Source organism: Desmodus rotundus, chromosome 10, assembly GCF_022682495.2.
Source record: "Desmodus rotundus isolate HL8 chromosome 10, HLdesRot8A.1, whole genome shotgun sequence".
NCBI lineage: Eukaryota > Metazoa > Chordata > Mammalia > Chiroptera > Phyllostomidae > Desmodus > Desmodus rotundus.
The window spans coordinates 55993966-56019007 of record NC_071396.1 but is presented as its reverse complement, the minus strand read 5'-3'; the positions used below and the strand labels follow the sequence as shown (position 1 = coordinate 56019007).

Here is a 25042-nt window from a genome sequence, read left to right as displayed (position 1 = left end):
ATGAATTGGTTTGGAAATGACTTCTCAAAGTTACCTGAGGATGTCTGCTTACTCAATATACACTCAACTCTGTCTCTTTCACTCATAGCATCTGAAGAGGAACGACAATTTATTTCCAACCTGAGGTAGGGAATAGAAGGGTGATTCCCCCCCAAACCCCAGCTTTTGCCTTTTGGTTGGAATATTGAATCAGTTTCTTACAAGGATCCAAGGAAAAGATAGCTGTGCTTGGGAAGAAAGTAGTCGCTATCATTTCCCATGTGAACTTCAAAAGAGGGCAACTGATTAGTTCCTTTCTGGCCTTGCTTGGCTCACAAAAAGAGAAGGGCTGGCTTGGGTGAAAGGATGTCTCTTTATTCTCAAAAGTGTTGAACCCTGATCAAGTAAGACTATTTCAGATGGCTGTCAGTAGTTTCTACCCTTTCGAAATCAAATGGCAATATAACATTCTCTGGGATAATAGAGCTAAAAGCTCTATCGTGCAGGAAGCTACGATAGCTACTTTAGTTTGATCCCTGAATAATTACTCAGTTCTCAAAGGAACTACTGAGTCCCTTGTACATAGAAAGTGCTCAGTGAGGGTAGCTGTGCTTGATATTTTCTTCAGGACACGTGAGCTATAATCTTGAACTGAAATGTTTTAGCCAATGCTTGTTAATTCAAACTCTATAATATAAAAATCACCAAAGAGTCAAGGTATAAAGGAAAGAAACTCAATAATGTACTTCTTGAGTTCAAAATTAGGTAAAACACCCCCCCACCCCAAATCTTTTCTTTTCACTAAGGAAAAGCTCTCCTCTTAGTTACTTGATTTGGAATAGATAGGGGACAGGCTGCCTCGCCATAATAGAAGGTGTTATACACATGATGCTGAGTGAGCTAGTAGCAGAACATTCTCTTCTAGGGCTGCAAACTACATGGTTTATTTCAAGGGGAAATTGAATCCAGGGGCTCAGCTCTAAGAAATTCCTTGACTAGAAATCTGAGATAATTGGAAGCTTTTGATATAATGATGGAAGCACCAACCAGTGGGTATCGACACATTGAGAGGCAAATCCTCAGACTGTGTGCAGGGGTGCAGGTAGATTTTAGGGTTCTCTGCTTTTATTTCTTCAATCATACCTGAGAGTTGTGCCTTTCCTAGGGAATGATACACAGTGACGGACACGTAACTTAGAGCTAGATTTAGAGGAAGACTCAAATATAACGGAAGAGACATGTGCGTTCAGCTTGATCCAATTCAACAAATACATGCACCCACTAGGTTCGAGGTAGTGGCTGGACTCTGGGGCTACCAGGAGAAGCGGCATGTGCCCTGGCCTCATGGAGCTTACATGGAAATAGAGGGAATGAGAGGTGTAGAAAGGTGGTTTTCTTCAGGGCCAGTTTGACATCCTCATAGGTTTCTTAGTTGGCTCGGGCTGCCATAGCAAAATACCATAGAATGGAAATGGCTTGAAGAATGGGAATTTATTTTCTCATGGCTTTGGAGTCTGGAAGTGCAGGATCAGGGTGCCAGCATGGCCGGCTTCTGGTGGGGACTTGGTCCTGGCTTGCAGCCTTCTCATTATGTGCCCATCCTATTAGACCAGAACCCCACAAGGCCCCAATACCACCCCACGAAGCCCCAAGTCACATTGGGGGTCAGTTTCAGCATGTGGATTTGGGGGACACAATTCAGTCCATAGAGGTAGGTCCTCACCCACATTACAAATATACTAAAATATACTGTACATTATATCCACATGTTTTCTTTGCTGTACAATTAGTGAAAAGATTTGTATAATTTTGCTTTTGAAATTATCTAAGTTATTTATGATTGGGATCTGCTTGCCAGCAGACATTCATGCTTGGGATTTTTTTTTTAATGAGAAAATTATAAATTGTTTCCAAATGTAATAAAAATATTTCTGCAGTTTTCTATTTTTGAGCCAAGGCTTTTTTCCAGGTCTCACTTTTGTAGTCTCTTAAAAACCTCGTCAGGCCCCTCCACATGGTCTGTAGTGCCCAGTGGATAATTAAAGGACTGGGTGTGTTCCATAGCCACATTTTCCACTTCTAGACAGGTAGTCCCCCACCCTAGGCCCTCTGGTGCAGCATCTCCAGCTGTTTTCCCCGATGCCTCCCTGGCCTCTGTCTCGCTGGCACTTTAGACGCTGGTATTGCAAGCAGCCTCTTTCCTTCCAGCCTGCCTCCTTCTCCATGAAGTGGCATGCTGGGTTGGAACTGAGGTCTCTTGCTTCCACATTTGTGAACTCTTACAAAGCACCAAGAAACACTGAAGACATAGACTGGACACTGAGTTGGCAGGACAGCATTTGGGACAGTAATGCCATTCATAGAGATGGGGCACACAGAGAAGGTATGATGAACAAGGGAGAGGGAAGTAGTGAGGTTCACTGGGGCTTGGCATCATTGGGTCCCTGCCTCCTCTTCATGACTCTGCCTTGGCTTATTGGTTGTCCTCTGAACTATCTTCTTTGTTTCCTAATTAATCACCGTCCTTGACTCTCTAGGGACCATGCACCAGCCCAGGCTGTGGTGAAGCAGCCCACCCGGGGTGCCAGAGGCAGGACGGCAATCACAGCGATTGTCCCGACTGGCGGGGACTGGAGCACCGGCCTCTTCAGTGTCTGTAGAGACAGGAGAATTTGTATGTTTTTCCTCTTCATTCATTTAAGCTCTCCTTTACTATTTTCTTTCCCAAGACATCAGTGGGTAGAAAAGCAATCTCAGGTGCAAGGACAGAAATTAAATGGTTTCAGAATAACTGAACTAATCCTCTACGGACTCAAATGTACTTCTTGGCAAGAAAAAATCTTGCCTTTCAGAGATGTGGATGCTTTTATAGAACAGGTGGTGACTTAAAGATTTTTTAAATGGCAAAGTACACTTTTGGTAAAGATGCATGAAATAGTAAAACCTTCCTCGTGGATGGTTTAGTAATACATATAAAAAGAGCCTCAAGTGGTCATAGCTTGACCTCAAGTGGTCAACATAGCTGTTGACCTGGTAATTACATTTTCAGGTGTTTAGTCTAAGGAAATAAATCACATGCAAAGATTTAGCAGTGACATTAGCAGCGAAATTTCACAGCATCAGTTATAGCAACAATCTGGACAACGTAAATGTTAAGCGAGGGCCTCACACAGTGAATTATTATATAGCCATGAGAACTCATGTTGTCAAATAACATTTAATGGGATGGAAAGATGTTTTGGATACATTTTTAAGTTAAAGAAGCAGATTGCAAAGCTGTGCACCTGAGACAGCATTTTGGGGGGAAATACTTAGAAAAGTATCTGGAAGGATACAAATACAAATGTTTTCAGCTGGTGTCTCCAGATGGTAGGCTAATGAGAAATTTAAAAAAATTTTTTACTTCTCTATTATTTCCATAAGGAATATGTGGTACTCTTATAACTGTAAGAAACATTACAAAAGAAGCCCCCTTGATTGAAACCTTTGCAGGTAGTGGTTCAGAAATACCAACAACACCATCCTCTAGCTACATGATTTTCCCTTAGGATTAAGGTTCAAAGCTCATTGATTCTATTTTTACCTTAGGACATTCTGACCCACCTCTGGTGCCACCTGTCAGTATCTGCTTCCAGGACCTGATGCTCTTCCCTTGAAGAGCAATTCAGTCACTGAATTTTCTTGGAGTGTGTGTGTGTGTGTGTGTGTGTGTGTGTGTGTGTGAGAGAGAGAGAGACAGAGACAGAGACAGAGAGAGAGAGACAGAGAGACAGAGAGAGAGAGATTGGGAGATTCCCTTTGAAAGATGAGGGACAGTCTTTTGAGTTCAAAATGAACAGACTCTGGATCTAATATTTTTGAAGAATATGGCTCTCCCTACTCTTTTCAGGCCCTGGGAAGACCTGAATTTCTCCCAAAGTGTACAGGATGGCTCAGTGAGAAAGCTCTGGACTGTTGACATGATCCAGTTCCTTATTCAACCAAGACTCTTGCACAGGGAAAATCTCTGACACTTCTTGGTGCTCTGATCATTCAGCCTTATGCCTTCACTGCCTGGGCCTCTGGAGAAGAGACTGCCCAGCCCCAGACCCCACCTACCTTCTTTTCCTGTCTCTTTGCCCATCTGACCTAGAGCTCAGCAGGTTTCTTCCTGCCACTGCTACCTGTGTGGATGTCTGACCAGACAATTAAGGCAGTTCTCTGATTCTTTCAGGAGTCTTTCTGGTTTTCATCCAGACTTTCTGACTCTGGTTATCATGTGGTATTGAGGTAAAGAGAAGGCAGGACAGCCATGTAGAGATGAGAAGACTGAGCCCCAGATGGGATGTGAACCATTTTCCTTTCGTGGCTTGTGGTTGGGGGATGGAGAGCCATCAATGCATTTCCCAGTTGGGCACAGCTTAGAATACAATGCAGTGATTGAGAGAACACATTTGTATCAGATATAGACTTTGCTTTGAATCTTAACTGCTTTTTCCTAGTCAAAACCTCTCAAACAAATTCTCCAAAATGAGGACAATGAAGGAGCCTACCTCAAGGGTTGTTGTTGGGGTTAAAGCAGACAATGTATAGAACCCACTCTTCTCAGCAGTTTGGATCATAACTGGATCAGAGTTCTATTGGTTGCATGTTGTACTGGGTTGAACAGTGTCCCCTCAAAGTCCATGTCCACCTGGAACCTCTAAATGTGACCTTAGGTTGAAAAAGAGGTTTGGCAATCTAGTCAAGTTAAAAAGAGGTAATAGTGGATTAGGGTGGGCCCTAATCCCATGGCTTGTGTTCTTACAAGAGGGACATCTGGACACAAACACACAGGAAAGGAGGTCATGTGAAGGTAGAAGTAGAGACTGGAGCAATGCATCTATCAGCCAAGGAATGTTAACGGTTACCAGAAACCAACAAAATCTTGGAGCGAGGCATGGAACAGACTCTTCCCTCAGAGCTTCTAGAGGAACCAGCCCTGCTAACACGTTGATTTCAGACTTCTAGCCTCCAGGATTCTCCAGAATTCGCCTGTGACAGAATCATTTCTCTTGTTTTGTGATGCCCATTTTCTGGTATTTTGCTCTGGTGGCCCTAGGAAACTAACACCCAGGCAAATGCTGGATTTTATTAGAAGGCTATGGGATAACTCACGGAATCTAAAAATCAATTGGAAACTAAGCTAAGAAGGGACAAGATATATGAGCATTATCGGGTGCTAGCTAAGAGTCTGGTCAGCTCCAGACATTTTTATCCTTTTGCTTTCCTGTCTGAGGACTGATGTTTCAGCAGATGGAACCTGATTTGCCTAGCTTAGGTCACATACTACTGCTTGGCCAGGCCAGGGCATTTTGAATAAGGGTTCTATCAATTGCCCACAATAGTAAGGGATAATTTCCTAAGTTTTTCTGTCGGGGTGCTGTTACTGGGAAAATCTCAATATAGTCAAACCTCGGTTCACAAACATCTCCCATCTTGGATAATTCAGTTCTTGACCAAGTTGTTCATGGCAAAAAATGTCTCACTTGTCAAACAAAACTTCTGTTCTCTCCCCAGCAACCCTTTCATGCTGATACCTGTGTGATCAGTCAAAGGAGATTTGGTTTTTGAACAAATTGGTTCTCGAACAGCCTTCTGGAACGAATTAAGTTTGAGAACTGAGGTTCCACTGTATATATACAATAATGCACTGGGTGAATTTTTGGTGTTACTATTATTATTATTTTACAGTTTTATTATCTTCCAGCATGTTGAGAGCAAAGAGTAGAGTCAGGAGACTTAGACTGGCAGCTGCAGAGTGAGTTCTACTCAATACCAAGCGTACCTAGGAAGTTGGGCAAGGCTAGGACCGCTCCTCACCACCTCCTCTGCCTTCAATGTCATGTTACTACTTGGCTCTGCTCCCCACCCCCATCAGTGCTGAGGAGACCTCCCACACTGCTCTCCTAAGGATTCCCTGCTGGTCCATTTGGTAGCCCATTCTAGGGGCAAGGAGAGGAGGAAGGACATGTGAAGAAACACAGACAATATTCTTTACAACTGGGCCTGATCCCGAAGGGCATTCTGTGAATATACAGCACAATGATCTCGAATGTTTTGTGTCCTAATTGTTATTCCCTGGATGGGCTTCTATTTTGTGACCGCTTGTTTCTCCAAGCTAATCGTCTCAGAAGAAAATTGAAAGGCAATCTCCCTTCACCCATTTGTTGTCTGTGCCACACTCACTAGGATGCCACTGCGGCATGTGTGCCATGAGTCCTGGCTGTCTTTCCGTCCTTGTTCAAAAGGGCTACTTCACCCACAAAATTTTATATTCAGCCAATCACTGTGAAAACAGTTGTGATAAACTTGGGAACAATAGGAGAGCTTTGTGCCATGACTTTGTTCCGTGTCCGGTTCCAACCCTGGGACACTTTTCCATTAAATCTTGAGAATTATTGCTATAATTTGTCATCCATTAAGCAGAGGGCACATTATGAACAGTGATGATTCCCATTTCTTTTTGACATTTTGCTTCTTCATTTTATCATAATTATATTTTTAAACTTACTCCCTCTCCCCACCTCTGCACTTGCTTTTATCTGAATTCGCACTGCACTGTGATTAGCAGACCGGGGCTTCTGTTCCCCTTGAAGATGTGGATGCTGAAAGCTCAGATGTGAAGATGAAGCCGAGCTGAAATACGTGGCTGGTGCAAAGCATTGTGGGTAAAAGGCTTCGGGAACATTTGTGATGTTGCCCCAGAGAAAGTTTATGTGGAAGGTGTAGTCAACATTGATTTGCAATTCATCCAAAATTTACTGAGCTCCTACCTATGCATAGACCTGTGATAGGTATTACAGAAACAACAGTGAATGTGACAGAGGAGCTTTCTTAGAAGAGGGAGACAATAAGCAAATAAATCAATTAACAAAATAATTGCAATTGTGGTAAGTGTAATGAAGGACATAAACAGGGTGTTAAGAGAGATGATTACAGGGTTTGGGGTAAAGGATGACCTCTCTGAGGAACCAACTTAACCTGCTGTTTAAAACATGGGAACGAGTCAGCCACTCAGCCTTCCCGTGGAAGGGAGGGCACTGTGAGCAGCAGGCAGGAAAGGGCTTGGTGTGGACCAGGCACCCTCAGATGCCAAGGTGGGCAGAGGAGGCGGGTCGGGATTTTCTTTGGTTTTCTGGAAGAGGAAGGAAGTCCAAAAAGGCCTCAGACTGGGATTCACCTGAATCTGGATAAGTGTGCTGTCTCTGAAAGCAGGGACCACCATAGTCTGGCTCACAGCTCTGATGCCCAGCAGAGTGCTGGGCCCACTGCAGGAGAGTTGTAGAGGGTGTTCCATTTCATGCAGAAATTTTAACCTGTATTCTCACTAGCTTCTTTCTTTCTCATACTTCACTGAAAGAATCAAAAGACCTTGGAATTAGAACGAATATGGGGGTCAGTTGGGTTGGCCTCTCAGCTGCTTTTCTAAGTCCCCTCTGCAGCAGATGTGACAGCACCTGACAGCCTTGGCTTTCTGAATATGTCCAGGGAGGGAAGATTTTGAACAGGTAACCATGCATGTGATGCAAAAGTCAGAAGGACCCCTTTGGTATAAGAGCTTCTCCATCATTGCCCTCTCTCTGCTCTGTACTCCCCAGAGCCACCCCTCGTACGTGAGTCCAGATGGAATCTACATGCTTGTAAAGGTATACAAAAACTCAAAAAGAAAATAGATTAATCTCTTATTATAAAAGTATCATATAATCATTGTAAAAAAAAGAAAAATACAAAAGACTATGTAAGAAAACAGCAGGATCCTGTAATCTCAGCTGTCAGAAATCTGCATCGTTAGCATTTTGGTATTTATCCTTTCAGATTTTTTTATGTCACTTGTGCATGTGTGTGTAATTTACACAAACAGTAGAATTGTAAACACTGTTCTGCACATTTGTTTTATAAATGTACATCTAGGTGATCAGACGCTATCAGCACTTCTGAAACTAATATTTTAAATTGCTGTAGAGGTTCCATTGTTCAGTATGAATGTACCATAATTTATTCAGAAATCCCCATTGTGGACTTATATGTGGTTTCCAGACGTTTTGCTATTCAAACCAATGCACTGTGAATATCCTCAAACAGATGTCATTTTGCATGTGTGTGACTTTATCTGTTGGCTAACTGTTACAAATTGTACATTTGAATGTACCACTTAAAATCTTGCTAGATGTTGCCAAGTGACTTTGCATTTGTAAGTTATACTAATTTCTACTCCCACCCAGAGTGCATGAATGTGCCCCATTCCTATTTGGAGCAACTCTTACTGTCAGATGGTTCTGCCTTTTTGTAGCAATTGATCTGAAATGTGCCTGCTGCAGTTTCTACCCACCTTTCCTATGTTTGCTCTCTGGGCTCCACACTCTGGTTTTGTGTAGGCTGCTTCATTTTATTTCAGCTTCCTGATGAGTTGGAACTGTGACTAATGAACCACATCCCATGCCTGAGAGTGGAGTCCGTCTCAGAGAACAGTCCAGGAACATTTAGGCTGTGGGAGCTTATGTAATCACCAGGCCTTCGAATGGAGGAGCCTGAATTCCTGGCTCAAATCCATTTTGAGCCTAAGCACCTTAACTCTTTAAACAAACCATAAATGCTATTACACTGTAATATCATCACACAATTTTATTTAGCTCAAAATATGTCTGAGAGATTTAACTCTGTTGATACTTGATCTTTCATTGCATTCTTCCTTATGGTATGATTTACACCATCATGGTTTAGTTACACTTTCATCTATTAATGTACATTTAAGTTGTTTTAAATTTTAATGCTGCAGTAGATATTCTTGTTCCTGCCTCTTTGTGAGCATGTGTAGGCATCACTCCCTGGTACATACTGGTAAGTGGAATTGCTGGCCCCCAGAAGATTTAAAAGTTTACTGGGTTCAGCCAAGTTGCTTTCCAGGGTGGCTGTGCTAACTCCTACTTCCATCAGTGCACAGAGGACCTATTTCACCATGGTTCCCCACAACACTTGATCTTACAAAACTTTTGCCATTCTTTTGGCTAAAAAATGATTTCTGTTTTTCTTAATCTGCATTATCCTGGTTACTAAAAACATTGAGCAATTTTTCATGTTTGATATTGCCCATTGGTATATCTTCTTTGGTGAATTACCTGTTCATGTCCTATGCTCATTTTCTTCTTTTGTTTAATTCTTTATGTATCAATTTGTAGGAGTTCTTTGTATATTCTTGATACTTAGCCTTGGCCTATGATATATGTTGCAAAATTTTCTTCTAGAGACTTTTTAAGACAAAGGACACCGTCATCCTACTCTCGTGTATTTGTCTTGCAGTGTGAGTGGACTGTGTTTATACCACTGAACACCAATGCCATACAGCGCAGCAAAGATCTTCCCTAAAGAAGTTGTATGATTTAAGGCCATTGCACAGGAGTAAAAGTATAAAGTAGTGGTAGTGAGAATCTTGTCTTGGAGCACACAAACCCATAACTATTGTGACACACTAGATACATGCACAAAGCATGAGGACGCTTGGCCATATGGGTTATCTGTAGCTGTTAAGACTTTGGGGCCAGACTACCTGAGTTCACATCGGACCTCTGCCCCTTCCTAATGAATGTATGAACTTGGGCAAATTACTTAAATCTTCTGGGCATCAGGTTGCTCATCTATAAAATGGGTGTAATAGGAGGATCTATTTTATAGGATTGTTGTGAGAATTAAATGAGTTAATACAAAGAATTTTTAGCAGGGCTTGGCACAGGGTGAAATTTGTATGAACATTAGCTATTATAAAAGTTTAGCTTTCATAGTGTTTGTTGTATCTGATTTCTGTCCCAGGTTAACTGGATTAGGGTGTGTTTCTTTTAGCATCTAGTATCACCTCTTTTTAAAAAAAATTTATTGATTGATTTTTGAGAGAGGGAGAGAGAGGAAGATGAGAGAGAGAGAGAGAGAGAGAGAAGAGAGAGAAGAGAGAGAGAGAGACAAAGAGATATCAGTTTGTTGTTCCATTTATTCATGCATTCATTGGTTGTTTCTTGTATGTGTCCTGACGAGTGATCAAACCCACAACCTTGGTGCATTGGGATGACATTCTAACCAACCAAGCTACCAGGCCAGAGCTAGTACCATCTCTTTATGAATTCTTTGATAACATGGTTATATATTGAAATGGATGAAAAAAATAATAACGTGTTTTTTAAAAAGGCACACAAATCATAGAAATAATGTACAGGAGTTCCAATGCACAAAACAACAATTTCTTTTTTTTAAATATATTTATTGATTATGCTATTACAGTTGTCCCATTCCCCCCCACTCCACTCCATCCTGCCCACCCCCTCCCTCCCACATTCCCCCCCTATAGTTCATGTCCATGGGTCATACTTATAAATTCTTTGGCTTCTACATTTCCTACACTATTCTTACCATCCCCCTGTCTATTTTCACCTATCATCTATGCTACTTATTCTCTGTACCTTTCCCGCCCTCTCCCCCTCCCACTCCCCTATTGACAACCCTCCATGTGATCTCCATCTCTATGGTTCTATTACTCTAGTTGTTTACCTAGTTTGCTCTTGTTTTTGTTTTAGGTGTGGTCGTTAACAACTGTGAGTTTGCTGTCATTTTTACTGTTCATACTGTTTATCTTCTTTTTCTTAGGTAACTCCCTTTAACATTTCATATAATAAGGGCTTGGTGATGATGAACTTCTTTAACTTGACCTTATCTGAGAAGCACTTTATCTTCCCTTCCATTCTAAATGATAGCTTTGCTGGATAGAGTAATCTTGGATGTAGGTCCTTGCCTTTCATGACTTTGAATACTTATTGCCAGCCCCTTCTTCCCTGTAAGGTCTCTTTGGAGAAATCAGCTGACAGTCTTATGGGAACTCCTTTATAGGTAACTGTCTCCTTTTCTCTTGCTGCTTCTAAGATTCTCTCCTTCTGTTTCATCTTGGGTAATGTAATTATGAAGTGCCTTGGTGTGTTTCTCCTTGGGTCCAGCTTCTTTGGGACTCTCTGAGCTTCCTGGACTTCCTGGAAGTCTATTTCCTTTGCCAGATGAGGGAAGTTTTCCTTCATTATTTGTTCAAATAAGTTTTCAATTTTTTGTTCTTCCTCTTCTCCTTCTGGCACCCCTATAATTTGGATGTTGGAACGTTTCAAGATGTCTTGGAGGTTCCTAAGCCTCTCCTCATTTTTCTGAATTCTTGTTTCTTCATTCTTTCCTGGTTGGATGTTTCTTTCTTCCTTCTGGTCCACACCATTGATTTGAGTCCCAGTTTCCTTCGCATCACTATTGGTTCCCTGTACATTTTCCTTTGTTTCTCTTAGCATAGCCTTCATTTTTTGATCTAACTTGCGACCAAATTCAACCAATTCTGTGAGTGTCTTGATAACCAGTGTTTTGAACTGTGCATCCGATAGGTTGGCTATCTCTTCCTCACTTAGTTGTATTTTTTCTGGAGCTTTGATCTGTTCTTTCATTTGGGCCTTTTTTTTTTTTTTTTTGTCTTGGCGCATCTGTTACTTAAAGGGGCGGAGCCTTAGGTGTTCACCAGGGCAGGGGAACGCTGGTCGCTGCTCTGTGATGCTGTATGTGGGGGAGGAGCCGAGAGGGAGCAATGGTGCCCGCTCCACTCTCCACCGTATTTCAGTCACTGCGTCTACCACCCACAATCAAACTGGGCCCCTTTGGTGCTGGTTCCCGAGTGGGTGGGCTTGTGCACGCCCTAGGCCCCTCTGGGTCTCTCCAATGACCTCTTCTGTGAGGCTGGGAGTCTCGCCTGCTCCTGTCCCAACCCCCATGGGCATTTTCAATCAGAGGTTTGAGGCTTTATTTCCCCACGTTGAGGCCCTGGGTTGCGCGGTCTGCTTCACTCCCTGCCGTTTGTCCGGTTTATCTGTGTGCGAATGTGGGGTCCCAGGGTCTGCCAGTGGTCAGACTGCCTGCCCCATTCGTCCCACACTCCGCCAGTCTCCGTCCCACAATGGCAACACGAGTTGTCTCCACCCCCACTGCCTGTCTCCGCCCCTCCTACCGGTCTGGATGAATGTTTATTTTTTATTTCCTTGGTGTCCGACTTCCTTGCCGTTTGATTTTCTGTCAGTTCTGGTTGTGCGAGGATGCGCAGTGTGTCTACCTACGCCGCCATCTTGGTTCATATCCACAACAATTTCTTTCTAATATACTTATTGAGGATGATGAACATTTCTCTTTGCTAAAGTGGTGTGGCTCAAGCAATTATGTAAACTGAAGTTTTTATTCACTTGGCTGCAGTGTTTAATTTTTAAAAAAATGTTTAGTTACTCAATTACAGTTGCATGCCTTTTCTCCCCATCCCTCCACCCCACCCCAGGAAAACCCACCTCCCTCCCCCACCTCCACCTTCCCCCTTGATTTGGTCCATGTGTCCCTTATAGTAGTTTCTGTAATACCCTCTCCCCACTGTCCCCTCCCCACTCCCCCCTGGCTATTGTTAGATTGTTCTTAACTTCAATGTCTCTGGTTATATTTTGTTTGCTTTTTTCTTCTATTGGTTTTGTTCCAGTTCAAGGTGAGGTCATATGGTATTTGTCCCTCACCACCTGGCTTATTTCACTTAGCATAATGCTCTCCAGTTCCATCCATGCTGTTGCAAAGGGTATAAGCTCCTTCTTTCTCTCTGCTGCGTAGAATTCCATTGTGTAAATGTACCATAGTTTTTGGATCCACTCCTTTGCTGATGGGCACTTCGGTTGCTTCCAGTACTTGGCTATTGTAAGTTGTGCTGCTATGAACATTGGGGTGCAGAGGGTCTTTTGGATTGGTGTTTCAGGGTTCTTAGGGTATAATCCCAGCAGCGGAATTACTGGGTCAAAGGGCAGTTCCATTTTTAGTTTTCTGAGGAAATTCCATACTGTTTTCCACAGTGGCCTCACCAGTCTGCATTCCCACCAACAGTGCACTAGGTCTCCCTTTTCTCCGCATACTCTCCAACATTTGTTTGTGGATTTGTTTATGTTGGCCACTCTGACTGGTGTGAGATGGTACCTCATTGTGGTTTTAATTTGCATCTCTCTGATGGCTAGTGCTGCTGAGCATCTTTTCATATGTCTCTGGGCCCTCTGTATGTCTTCCTTGGAGAAGTGTCTGTTCAAGTCCTTTGCCCATTTTTTAATTGGGTCGTTTGTCTTCCTAGAGTGCAGTCGTGTGAGTTCTTTATATATTTTGGAGATCAGGCCTGTGTCGGAGGTATCATTGGCAAATATGTTTTCCCATACTGTTGGTTCTCTTTTTATTTTAATGCTGTTTTCTTTAGCCATGCAGAAGCTTTTTATTTTGATGAGGTCCCATTTGTTTATTCTTTCCTTTATGTCCTTTGCTTTGGGGGGTGTGTCTGTGAGGATGTTGCTTGTGGAATGTCTGATATTTTCCTGCCAATGTTTTCCTCCAGGACTTTTATGGTGTTACGACTTATATTTAAGTCTTTTATCCATCTTGAATTTATTTTTGTGTATGGCGTAAGTTGGTGTTCGAGTTTCATTTTTTTGCACGTAGCTGTCCAGATCTCCCAACACCATTTGTTGAAGAGGCTATTTTTGCTCCATTTTATGATCTTGTCTCCTTTGTCAAATAATAATTGACCGAAGAGACTTGGGTTTATTTCAGGGCTCTGTGTTCTGTTCCATAGGTCTATGTACCTGTTTTCAATGCCAGTACCAGGCTGTTTTGATTACAGTGGCCTTGTAATACAGTTTGTTATCAGGTATTGTGATCCCTCCTGCTTTGTTCTTCTTTCTCAAAATTGCTGCAGCTATTTGGGGTCATTTATGGTTCCATATAAATTTCTGAAATGTTTGTTCTATATCTGTGAAATATGTCATGGGTACTCTAATAGGGATTGCATTGATTCTATAAATTGCTTTGGGTAGTATGGCCATTTTGATGATGTTAATTCTTCCAATCCATGAGCATGGTACATGCTTCCATTTGTTTGTGTCTTCCTGAATTTCTTTCTTTAGTGTTGTGTAGTTTTCTGAGTACAGGTCTTTTACCTCCTTGGTTAGGTTTATTCCTAGGTACTTCATTTTTCTTGTTGCTATATAAACTGGGATGTTTTTCCTGATTTCTGTTTCTGCTGTTTCATTGTTGGTATACAGGAATGCCTTTGATTTCCGAATATTGACTTTGTATCTGGCTGTTTTGCCAAATTCATTTTTTAGGTCAAGTAGTTTTTTGGTGGAGTCTATAGGATTTTCCATGTACACTCAAATGTCATCTGCAAACAGTGGCAGTTTCATTTCCTCCTTTCCAATTTGGATGCCTTTTATTTCTTTTTCTTGTCTGATTGCTGTGGCTAGGACTTCCAGTACTATGTTGAATAGGAGTGGTGAGAGAGGGCATCCTTGTCTTCTTCCTGATCTTAGTGGGAAAGCTCTAAGTTTTTGTCCATTGAGTATGATGTTGGCTGTAGGTCTCTCATATATGGCCTTTATTATTTTGAGGAATGCTCCCTCTATTCCCACTTTGCTGAGTGTTTTTATCAGAAATGGGTGCTGTATCCTATCAAGTGCTTTTTCCGCATCTCTTGATATGATCATGTGATTTTTGTCTTTGCTGTTGTTGATGTGATGTATTATGGTTATTGATTTGAGTACCATCCTTGCATCCCTGGGATGAATCCCACTTGGTCATGGTGTATGATCTTTTTAATGTATTGCTGGATGCAGTTTGCCAATATTTCGTTGGGAATTTTAGCGTCTATGTTCATCAGCAATATTGCCCTGAAGTTTTCTTTCTTCATTGTGTCTTTATCTGGTTTTGGGATTAGGATGATGCTGGCTTCATAAAAAAGAGTTTGGGAGTCTTCCCTCATTTTGGGTTTTTGCGAATAGTCTGTGAAGGATAGGAGTTAGCTCTTCCTTAAATGCTTTGTAGAATTCTGCTGTGAAACCATCTGGTCCAGGGCTTTTGTGTGTTGAGAGTTTTTTTGATGACTGCTTCAATTTCTTCTGCTGTTATTACTCTGTTCAGGTTTTCTGCTTCTTTTTCATTCAGTTTTGGAAGATTATATTTTTCTAGAAATGTGTCCATTTCACCTAGGTTTTCAAATTTCTTGGCATACAGTTCTTTGTAGTAATTTCTTACAATCCTTTGTATTTCTGTGGTATCAGTTGTAATCTCTCCTCTTTCATTTCTATTTGTGTTTATTTGGATCCTCTCTTTTTCTTGATGAGCCTACTTAAAGGCTTGTCGATTTTGTTTATCTTTTCAAAGAACCAGCTCCTGGATTCATTGATCCTTAGAATTGTGCTTTTAGTCTCTATGTCATTTAACTCTGCACTGATCTTGGTTATTTTCTTCCTTCTACTTGCTCTAGGGTGTCTTCGTTGTTGTTCCTCGAGTTCTTGTAGGCATAGGGTTAGGTTGTTTGTTTGAAATGTTTCTATCTTTTTAAGGTAGGCCTGTATTGCCATCAATTTCCCTCTCAGGACTGCCTTTGCTGTGTCCCATTGGTTTTGGGTTGTTGTGAGTTCGTTTTCATTTGTTTCCAGACAGTTTTTGATTTCTTCCCTAATCTCGTTCTTGACCCATTCATTGTTTAATAGCATGCTATTCAATCTCCATGATTTTGAGTGTTTCGGGTTTTTTCCTTTGGGGTTGGTTTGTAGTTTCAGTCCCTTGTGGTCGGAGAAAATGCTTGATATGATTTCAATTTTCTTGAATTTGTTGAGGCTTGCTTTGTGTCCTATCATGTGGTCGATCTTTCAAAATGTTCCATGTACACTTGAAAAGAATGTGTATTTTGCTTCTTTGGGATGAAAAGCTCTCTATATATCTGTTGAGTCCATTTCATCTAGGGTATTGTTACGTGACACAATATCCTTCTTGATATTTTGTTTGGAAGACCTGTTCATTTTTGGCAGTGGGGTGTTAAAGTCCCCTACTATAATTGTGTTGCTGTCAATATCTTTCTTGAAGTCCTCCAAGATTTTCTTTATGTTTTTGAGTGCTCCTATATTGGGTGCATATATATTTACAATGTTTATGTCTTCTTGGTGGATTCTTCCTTTGAGTATTAGGAAGTGACCTTCTGGGTCTCTCTTTATGGCCCTTCTTTGGAAGTCTATTTTGTCTGATATGAGTATTGCTACCCCTGCTTTTTTTTCCTGTCTGTTTGCTTGGAAAATTTGCTTCCAGCCCTTCACTTTCAGTCTGTGTAAGTCTTTTGTCCTGAGGTGGGTCTCTTGTAGGCAGCATATGTGTGGGTCATGTTTTCTTATCCATTCAGCTATTCTATGTCTTTTGATTGGAGCATTTAATCCATTTACATTTAAGGTTATTATCAATAGGTAGTTATTCATTGCCATATTTCCATACCTGTGTCCCTCTGTCTTTCTCTTTTTCTTCCTTTCCTTAAAGCAGTCCCTTTAGCATCTCTTATAGAGCTGGTTTGGTGGAGGTGTATTCCTTTAGACTTCTTTTGTCTGGGAAGCTCTTTCTTTGGCCTTCTATCTTGATTGAGAGCCTTGCTGGGTAAAGTAGCCTTGGTTGCAGGCCTCTGGTTCTCATTACTTGGAATATTTTTTTGCCATTGTCTTCTGGCTTGGAGCATTTCCATTGACAAGTCAGCTGCTAACCTTATTGGGGCTCCCTTGTATGTTACTTCCTGTTTCTCCCTTGCTGCCTTTAAGATCCTCTCTTTGTCTTGGAATTTTGCCATTTTAATTATTGTGTGTCTTGCAGTGGGCCTCTTTGGGTTCCTCTTGCTTGGGACTCTGTGTTTCCTGGATTTGGGTGACTTTTTCTCTCTTCAGATTAGGGAAATTTGCCATCATTACTTTTTCAAACAGGTTTTCTATCCCTTGCTCTTCTTCTTCTCCTTCTGCTATTCCTAGTATACGGATATTGTTATGTTTCATGTTTTCCTGCATTTCCCTTATTGCCTCTTCATTCTTTCTGAGCGCTTTTTCCTTTTCTTGCTCTTTCTGGGTGTTTTTTTCTACTTTGTCCTCCAGCTGGCTGATCCAATCCTCTGCTTCATCAAGTCTGCTTTTGATTCCTTCTGCTGTGTTCTTCAGTTCAGAAACTGTATTCTTCATTTCCTCTTGGCCCTTGTTGATAGTGTCTATTTCCTTTTTCATGTTGATATAGTTTGCAGTGAGTTCATTGTAGTTTCCCTGTAGTTTTTTGTAATTGTGTGAGCTCATGAAGCTTGCTTATAACCAATTCTTTGAACTCATTATCTGATAGTTGACTCGCCTCTTTTTCATTTAGCATTGTTTCTGAGGCTTCCTCTTTTCCTTTCATTTGGGGATTGTTTCTTTGTCTTCCCATTGTTTGTGAGACTCTTCTTGTTAGCCTCTGCTTCTTAAATTGATCTATGTGATGCCCTGGGTTTATGGTATGAACTTCTATGGTAGGATGCCAGTGGGATTCAGTGGTACCGTCTCCTTAATCTCGTGAGCTCACTGGTGTTGAGCTGACGTTTATGGGTCTAATAGGGTCTAACTCTGGTCCCTTCAGAGCTCCAGGTTTCATTGTCTCACCTGTGGGAAAAGGAGAAAGAAGGAAAAAAAAAGGAGAAGGGAATGAAGGAAAAAGGAATCGAAAAGAAATGGAAGGAAGGAAGGAAGGAAGGAATAAAAAACGATCAGAGGAAAGATAAGAAGAGGGAATTTTAACAAAAATTAAAATAAAAAAATAAATAAAAGAAGGCAGGAAGAAGGAATAAAAAAAGAAAGAAGGACAGAAAGGAAGAAGGAATTTACGGGGAAAGGAGAATAAAAAAAAAGTCTTCTGCTGGCTTTAAACTAGTCAGGTTAGTTCTGCTGGTCTTCCTGTCTGTGAAACAGGAACAGGTGGTTGGAGGGATTGGTTTCACTTTTCTCCCTTCCTGAGCCACACCCTTCGCTGTTGTCCAGCCTCTAGCCCAGTTCCTCAGGGTCTGTCTGCTTCCCCGAGGCCTTTAGTTCACCTGTTGTGCTGTCCTTGAGGTGCACCAATTAGGGGCAACTCACACTCCACCTTCTTGCTCTTTGCTGTCTTAGATGCTAGGGCTCTCGGTGCCTCTTCAGGGTATTTCAGCCCCCTACTGGGTCAAGTCTTTCTGGGGACTGCAGTCTCCCCTAGCCCTGCAGCTCCCCTCTGCTGGGCATTCTGCCTTCCTCCTAGAGAGGGAGAAGTCCCTGCAGGACTCTGTGCACAGGGGCTAGGTAGGAGTTGTTCAAAACCGGTGCTTCAGGTGTGGTTACCCGGCGGCAGCCAGGCCGTTGATCGGGTTGTGCACCGATCCCCTGCTTTGGGCCTGTACACCAGGGCAGCCAGCTCTTGATCCAGGTGCGCACCCACCTGAGGTTTCAGGTGTGGGCGCCCAGTCCGCTGATCTAGGTGCACGCCAACCAGGCTTCAGGTGTGTGCTTGGGCTGCTTATCTGGCGTTCACAGTCCAGGGGCTGAGGGGGTAGGGATGCAAGAGGCCACGGCTGCTGCGGAGAGTTCTCTAAACAGCCACTGAGTGCCTCTATTTTCTCTTTTTCTTTTCGAGAAATTCCTCCTATTCAAGCCCCTCTGGTCCAAACAAGCACCTGGCCTCTCACACACCCCAGCCTGGCTCTCTTCCAAGAATCCTGCGGCAGACCATGCGCCCTGGCCCGGGCTTCAGCCGCCCTGGTCCCCGCACTGGTCCGAGGGACCTTATTGTCCTTAAGCACTCTTCTTACCGTCAGATCTTTCAATGTCCTCTATCTTTGGTCTCCGATCTTCATATATGCTGGAATACTGTTGGCTGTTCGCTCTGTTCCTCAGATCAGCTAGGCGTTTCACTGGTGCCAGGGGAAGTGGACTCTGCTCCCACCTATCTCGCAGCCATCTTCCAAATCTCAGATTAAACTCTTTATAGCAGGAAAATGGTAGTCAAAAAGGAAATTCATAAAGGAACCTTTCCAGTGCAGATGTAAACCTTTTAGGAATACATGCTGAAGTATCTGTGGATGAAATCATTTGTTGTTGGTGACTTCCTTCAAAATAATGCCAGGGAAGCGGTCGTCACGGGCTCCAGAAATGGAAGCGGCTGACATGGGAGCGTGAGCAGCCGGCTGAGTAGGCCTGGGCTCCAGGTAGTGAGAGCACGGGCATCCTGCCGGGCCCAGGGGCCTCCTGAGTACGTGGCTCAGAGCTTGCTGTTGGGTGTGGGCTGGATGAGCAGGTGCACTAGCAAGCGAGCAAACACACCTCGTACAAGGGCCACAGCACCAAGGGCACCAGGGCCCACGCCCATGACAAGAGTTCCTGCAGGCCAAGGCAATGGTCCCTGAGCTGGTGGTGCCAGAGCCGGTGGGCTCTGATTAATTTTTTATTTGCCTGAATTGTTACTCTATTTTGTAACCCATGCATAAAATGAGATTTGATTGGTTTATATGTGCCATACTTTCAAAGTCCCTAATTCAAGGTTGCATATTGTATATCCACTATGAACTTGCTGTAAGTTTACTGGGCCATTTTGTGTCCTCTGAAATGTTCCCACCAGTTGTCAGTGCTGGGTAGGGCTTGCTGACTTCACTGGGAATAATGATTTTTTAAAAATGTGGAGAGAAACATTCCAGACTAAGGCAAGTCTGACTGCAGAGTTTGTTTTCAGCCTTGTGATCCCTACAGTGTGTGATTTAGTGATTATCTTAAAACTTCTGAATGGATGCAATCGATGTTCCTTGAAGATAGGCTGCTCCTTGTCACCACCCCCTAACTGCCCCAGTCCTAATGTTCTTTGTGTGCCTGCATCTCACCCCCTATGCAACAGGGGGAGAAGTCCAGAGTCCTGGAACATCCCTTGGAGGTTCTGAGATAAAGCAGCATTCCTAGCTTTTTGCTTGTGGTCACTGAACTTGGGAGTGGGACTTTGCAGGCAGGCAGAGACAGGCCGAGACAGGCCTTTGACAGGAAGTTCTAGTGTGCTAGTGACAGGCATGTAAGCCTTCATGCCTGGTGCACTGAAAGGCTTCCATCCCTACCATTTCACACTCATTAGGATGGTTAAAATAAAAAAGACTGACAATAGCAAATGTTGGCGAGGATGTGGAACCACGAACTCTCAGACATTGCTGGTGGGAGTGTTAAATGGTACAAATACCTGGGAGAACTGTTTGTAAGTTTCCTGTGAAGTTAAACACAAACTATCCCCTGACCCTAGCAATTCCACTTCCAGGAATCCACCCAAGTGAAATGCCCATATAAAGACTTGTATGTGCATATTCATAGTACTTATCCACAATAGCAAAAACTGGAATAATTAATGAGAGAATGGATAAACTATTTGTAGAATATTCCCACGTTGGAGTACTATTCAACAATAAAAAGAATAAACTACAGCTTCATATAACAACATAGATGATTCTCAAGAAACAGGATGTTGAACAAAAGAAAATTACAAAAGTAAACACAATTCCATTTGTGCAAAGTCCAAGAAGAGGCAAAGCTTCTCTGTGGGACTAGAAAGCAGCAGAGCAGATGCCTCTGGAGTCGGGTGAAAGGTGAGGCTTGCCTGGGAAGGAGCACAGAGGCACTCCCCGTGGTAGGACAACATTCCACACATTTGGTTATGTGGTTGAATATGATCATTAGACTCAACTAACTGAACATTTATGACCTCTGCATTTTCTTGTATATAAATAACATTTATTGGAAACATTTTAAAGGTTATGATGAGCTTTTCTCCCCTGTTTTATAGTCCTAATTATTTGTATTCATCAAGGTTGCCATCTTTCCCAATGTGAGCTGACGTAGCCTCTAACTGTATATCAGGGGTTCTTAACCTGAGGTCCGTTGATAGTTTTCAGTGGATCCTGATCCCTGTGCAACTGGATGCACAATTTTGCATGTCTGTGTGCATGTGTTTTTATTTTCCCTTGAGAAGTGAGTTCATAGCTATCAACATATTCTCAAATGGGTCTCTGACCCAAAACATATGTGAAACAACTTCTGTGTTAGATGGTTCATGCAGAATGTGTAGGAAACAGTATCAGTAGTTAATGATGAATGAATAAATGAATAAATGACAAACTGTTTCCAGCTGTGGTTCAAAGAACCAAGCCTTTAGTAGTTTACAGATTAAAACTGGCAGATGTCAGTGGCTCTGTTAAACTAGCAAAAATTTGAGTAATCTCCTGCCTGAGAAATAAAGTCCTGATAAAAATAGCAGGCAGAATCAGTGTATCTTTTAACCCCATTTAAAGAACAAGATACCTGTTATTCAAAAGTATCATATACTGTGTCTATGATTAAATATTGAGTTTAGAGAGGTAAACATAATAGAAGAAACAGTTGGGATTCAACTGGAAAGAATTATTTAATGCTTTTTCTTGATAGGAAAAAACAATTGCCATAGTGAACACTAACAGAACTGTATCAGGTTCAGCTTTGCCAGTGTTTAACAAAAAGATAATTTTGACATGGCTCAGTTATGGCAATTTTTATACACTGAGTTTTGAGAATTGGTTGTTCATACTCAGTCCCTGATTGTAAGGAGACAGTGTAGAATTAAATTGATGACATTGGGTTGTAAATGCTTTTTGAGCAGGGAAGTTTTGCCGATCACATCTGAGAACTTTGGCTTTCTTTTATGTGGTTATCGACAGGTTTCTGTGGTCTGTTTTGTCCCATGTGTCTTGAATGTGACATCGCCAGGCATTATGGAGAGTGCTTTTGTTGGCCATTGCTGCCTGGGTCCACCTTTGCACTGAGAGTTGGCACCAGAGAGAGATATAAAATATGGGTAAGTGTGTTTGAATATATATGTGAGCCTGGATGTCGTTCAAATCTGTGCTTTTCAAAGGAAGAAGAAGAAAAAAAAGAGTCTGGGTAAGAATGCTTAAAACACACTTAGAGGGCCCTGGCTGGGTGTCTCAGTTGGTTAAAGCACTGTCCTGTACATCAAAAGGTTGTGGGTTTGACCCCCGGTTCCAGGGCACATACGAGAGGTAACAAATTGATGTTTCTCTCTGTCTCCCTCTGTCTCTCTCTTTCTCGCTCTCAAATCAATAAAAACATATCCTTGAGTGAGGATTAAAAAAAAAAAACACTTAGTGGAAGACTCTGGAAAAGGAAAGGGAAGAAATTTCTGATTTCATTTGTTATTAGGATGTATGTATATTAATCAAAATGTCACATTATGAGGGGTATTTCCAAGGGGAACTTATTATAATGCAGATCACTGGCCAATGGGCCATTTCTGTTTCTATCATTGCATCAAGAGAAGATGACAGGTAGAATTGTATCACATTTGGAAGACATATTTGGGATGGTCTGACCTAAAATGCAGCCTATGTGACATATGCAGAATTCATTTTGGGGGCTCCTTGGGGACCCTTCAACATTTCAGCTTAGCTGAGACTGAGTTACAGTGAGACACTTAGGACAGACAACACACATACTAAGATGTGGGCAGTTAAAAAAAAGTGTCTCTATATTCATGTGAAATGGTCCCTAAAATACATTTTTAAGTGAAAAAGAGCACAGCATAAAAATATGAAATTGTTTACATAAAAGTCTATATAGGTACATACTTGTCTAGACAGAATTTATTTGGACGTGTAGGTAACTGCCACCACTACGTGCCCCTGGGCAGGTAACTGAGTCGCTGGGGGCACCTGTTCTAGGGGAATTTACTTTTTACTTCCTATCCCTTCTTCTTGTTGGAATTTTGGACCATGTGGACTCATTACCCATTTTAAAGAAAGAAGTAAAATAATTATAAATATGAAGTCCTAAGAGGAAAAAAAAGATGTTGCTAGAGAAAGCAGTGGTTTCAAGTATGAAGCCTGGACCAAAAGCCTGGAGAGCAGGTCTTGGAATTGCAAGGACTGATTAGCCGCTGAGCCACTTGGGATTTGGGTGAACCAGTGGAGCTGTGCACATCCCTGCGTGCTGACTTGGGGGCGTTGGTGGATTTTGGAAGCTGCACATGGGATGTGCCACCAGGTAGTGGTGTGGCAGTCCCTGGGTAGTGGATGAGCCTGTGTGACCTCACCAGGACTCTAGACAAAGGCTCTCCCTGCAGGGCACACTGTGTGAGGACTGGCTGGCTGTGCACTGCTGTTGGCCCTTTTCCATCTGTCAGCTGGCCCGGGAACTCAAAATGAGAACCTCCCAACTCTACGAATTCTCCTCAGCCCCTTCAGTGAAAGATGCCTCTATTTGATGGAGAAAGAAAACTCCTCACTCCCCCTTGCCCTCCTCTCAAAACACTCTTAGTAGAGAGATCATTCTCATTAGGTTTTCACTGAAATAGATGAAAATAAACGATCCCTGCTCCTACTGTGTTTTCTGTTGTTCTTTCTTTATATGTGCCCCCAGTGAAGACTGTTCTTTGTCTGGATTTGCTGTGCCTGGAGTTTTGGAATCCTGCATTTTTCACCATCTTCCTACTGCCATCCTTTGCCAAGGGATGTTTGGGAAGCTGGATGAATTGTCATGTGGCTTGCTCCTGCTGAGCCCCTTTCCCCAAAGCACCAGTCATGGGCAGGATGTGGTTAATTTCAGTTAGCACCTGGACTGGGCACTAAGTGTCACCGAAAAACACAGAAGCAATAGACTCCTTGAGTCCCAACTGCATGGAGCAGAAAGCCTCAGGGGGCTGCTGATCTGATGCCTCTCTTCACCTGGAAAATCTTCAGCCCCAGGCACAAAACCTTCAATAGGCAACTGTAGGCAACTGTTCTGGTTGACTTGAAACGTTTCTCTTCCCCGCTCCTTCCCAAAGATATGGTGAAGTCTTAACTCCTGGTATCTGTGAATATGACCTTATTTGGAAATAGGGTGTTGTGGACACAATTAAGTTAAGATGAGGTCATTAGGGTGGGCTGCTGTCCTTACAGGAAGAGGAGAAAAGAGACTCAGAGACACCAATGCAGCCATGTGACCCTCAAGTCAGGGAGTGGAGTGAGGCTATCACAAGCCAAGGATGGCCTGGGGCTACCAGAACCTGGAAGAGGCAAGGTTGTGGAGAGAATGTGCCCTGCCAAGGTGTTGATTTTGGACTTCTAACCCCCAGAACCGTCAGAGAATGGTTCTGTTGTTGTACTTGGTTACAGCAGCCCTAGGAAACTAATACACCCACCATCTATCAGATGGATAGAATTCTCTGGTTTTTGTTACGGCAACCCCATAGAACAGTGCTGTGGAGCCTGAGTTCTGAAGCTGAACTGTCTGCTTCATATACTAACAGTGTAACTATAGACACATTTGCTAATCTCTTTGTGTCTGTTTCCTCATCTGTAAAATGGTAGTTCTAACCTCATAGGACTGTGAGGATTCTAACAGTCAAGACACAGTACCTGTCAGATAGCAAGCGAAACTGGGAAAGACACTGGAGCTGGTGCTGCCTGTCACTTGCCAAACCCAATAAACAGAGACAGAGGTCGAATCTTTATGGGCACTTTATTCAGATGGCCGGTGATCTGAGAATATGGCAGGTTCATACCCTAACAGACCATCTTACATTTTCTTTCCAAGCCAATGTTTTTATAACAAGGAATAAACAAGGTGCAGTGAGGAGTTTTGAAATTTAGGGAAAATTAGATTTAAAAACTGCAGTATTCTCGCCCTAGGCAGTTAGCTGTTCCCAGGGGCGGATGGTCATCTGTCTCTCCCTGGAATATAATGGCCCAGATACCTCCACTTGTCCCCAGGTGGTAATCTTTAGCAGTGCCCCAGGAGGTTGGCTGTTTTTCTTAGGAGCAAGGATGGGCCTTATCTGTAGTTTCTGAAACAAAAGCTTTAACATATGTATTACTTACTAGGTTTATAACTATTTACCTTAAACTAAAAATTTCCAACTCTTGAGTCCCCTATCACAAGGACTCAGGGTTTATGACCTATTCTACTGCTGCCTGGTATTTGTAGCACATTATACTGGTTTTCCATTTACAGTTTAGATATAAAGTTTTAATTAAAGTTTAAATGAAAATGAAGTCAATTAAAGAAAAAATATTAAGTAAATAAAAATGTAATACAGGATATATTATAGAATTGTACACTTAAACCTATAGTTTTATTAACCAATGTCACCCCAATAAATTTAATTAAAAAATTAAAAA

The 25042-nt window shown here is 42.3% G+C and overlaps 1 protein-coding gene across 1 annotated transcript; it reads left to right on the top strand.

The window, feature by feature from the left end:
• Positions 1 to 23145, top strand: PLAC8L1 (PLAC8 like 1). The gene is made up of 4 exons (XM_024575109.2): positions 1 to 125; positions 2517 to 2653; positions 21584 to 21720; positions 23005 to 23145. Exons 1-4 carry the CDS (start codon positions 1 to 3, stop codon positions 23143 to 23145), a joined length of 540 nt encoding a protein of 179 aa, XP_024430877.1.
• The last annotated feature ends 1897 nt before the right edge of the window (positions 23146 to 25042 follow it).

Excerpts from the sequence above, each read along its gene's own strand:
- PLAC8L1 (XM_024575109.2), top strand. The coding sequence starts at position 1 with ATGAATTGGTTTGGAAATGACTTCTCAAAGTTACCTGAGGATGTCTGC. Across the intron at positions 2,654-21,583 it reads CTGTAGAGACAGGAGAATTT|GTTTCTGTGGTCTGTTTTGT; the intron begins GTATGTTTTTCC and ends GGTTATCGACAG. Across the intron at positions 21,721-23,004 it reads GAGAGAGATATAAAATATGG|GGCACACTGTGTGAGGACTG; the intron begins GTAAGTGTGTTT and ends CTCTCCCTGCAG.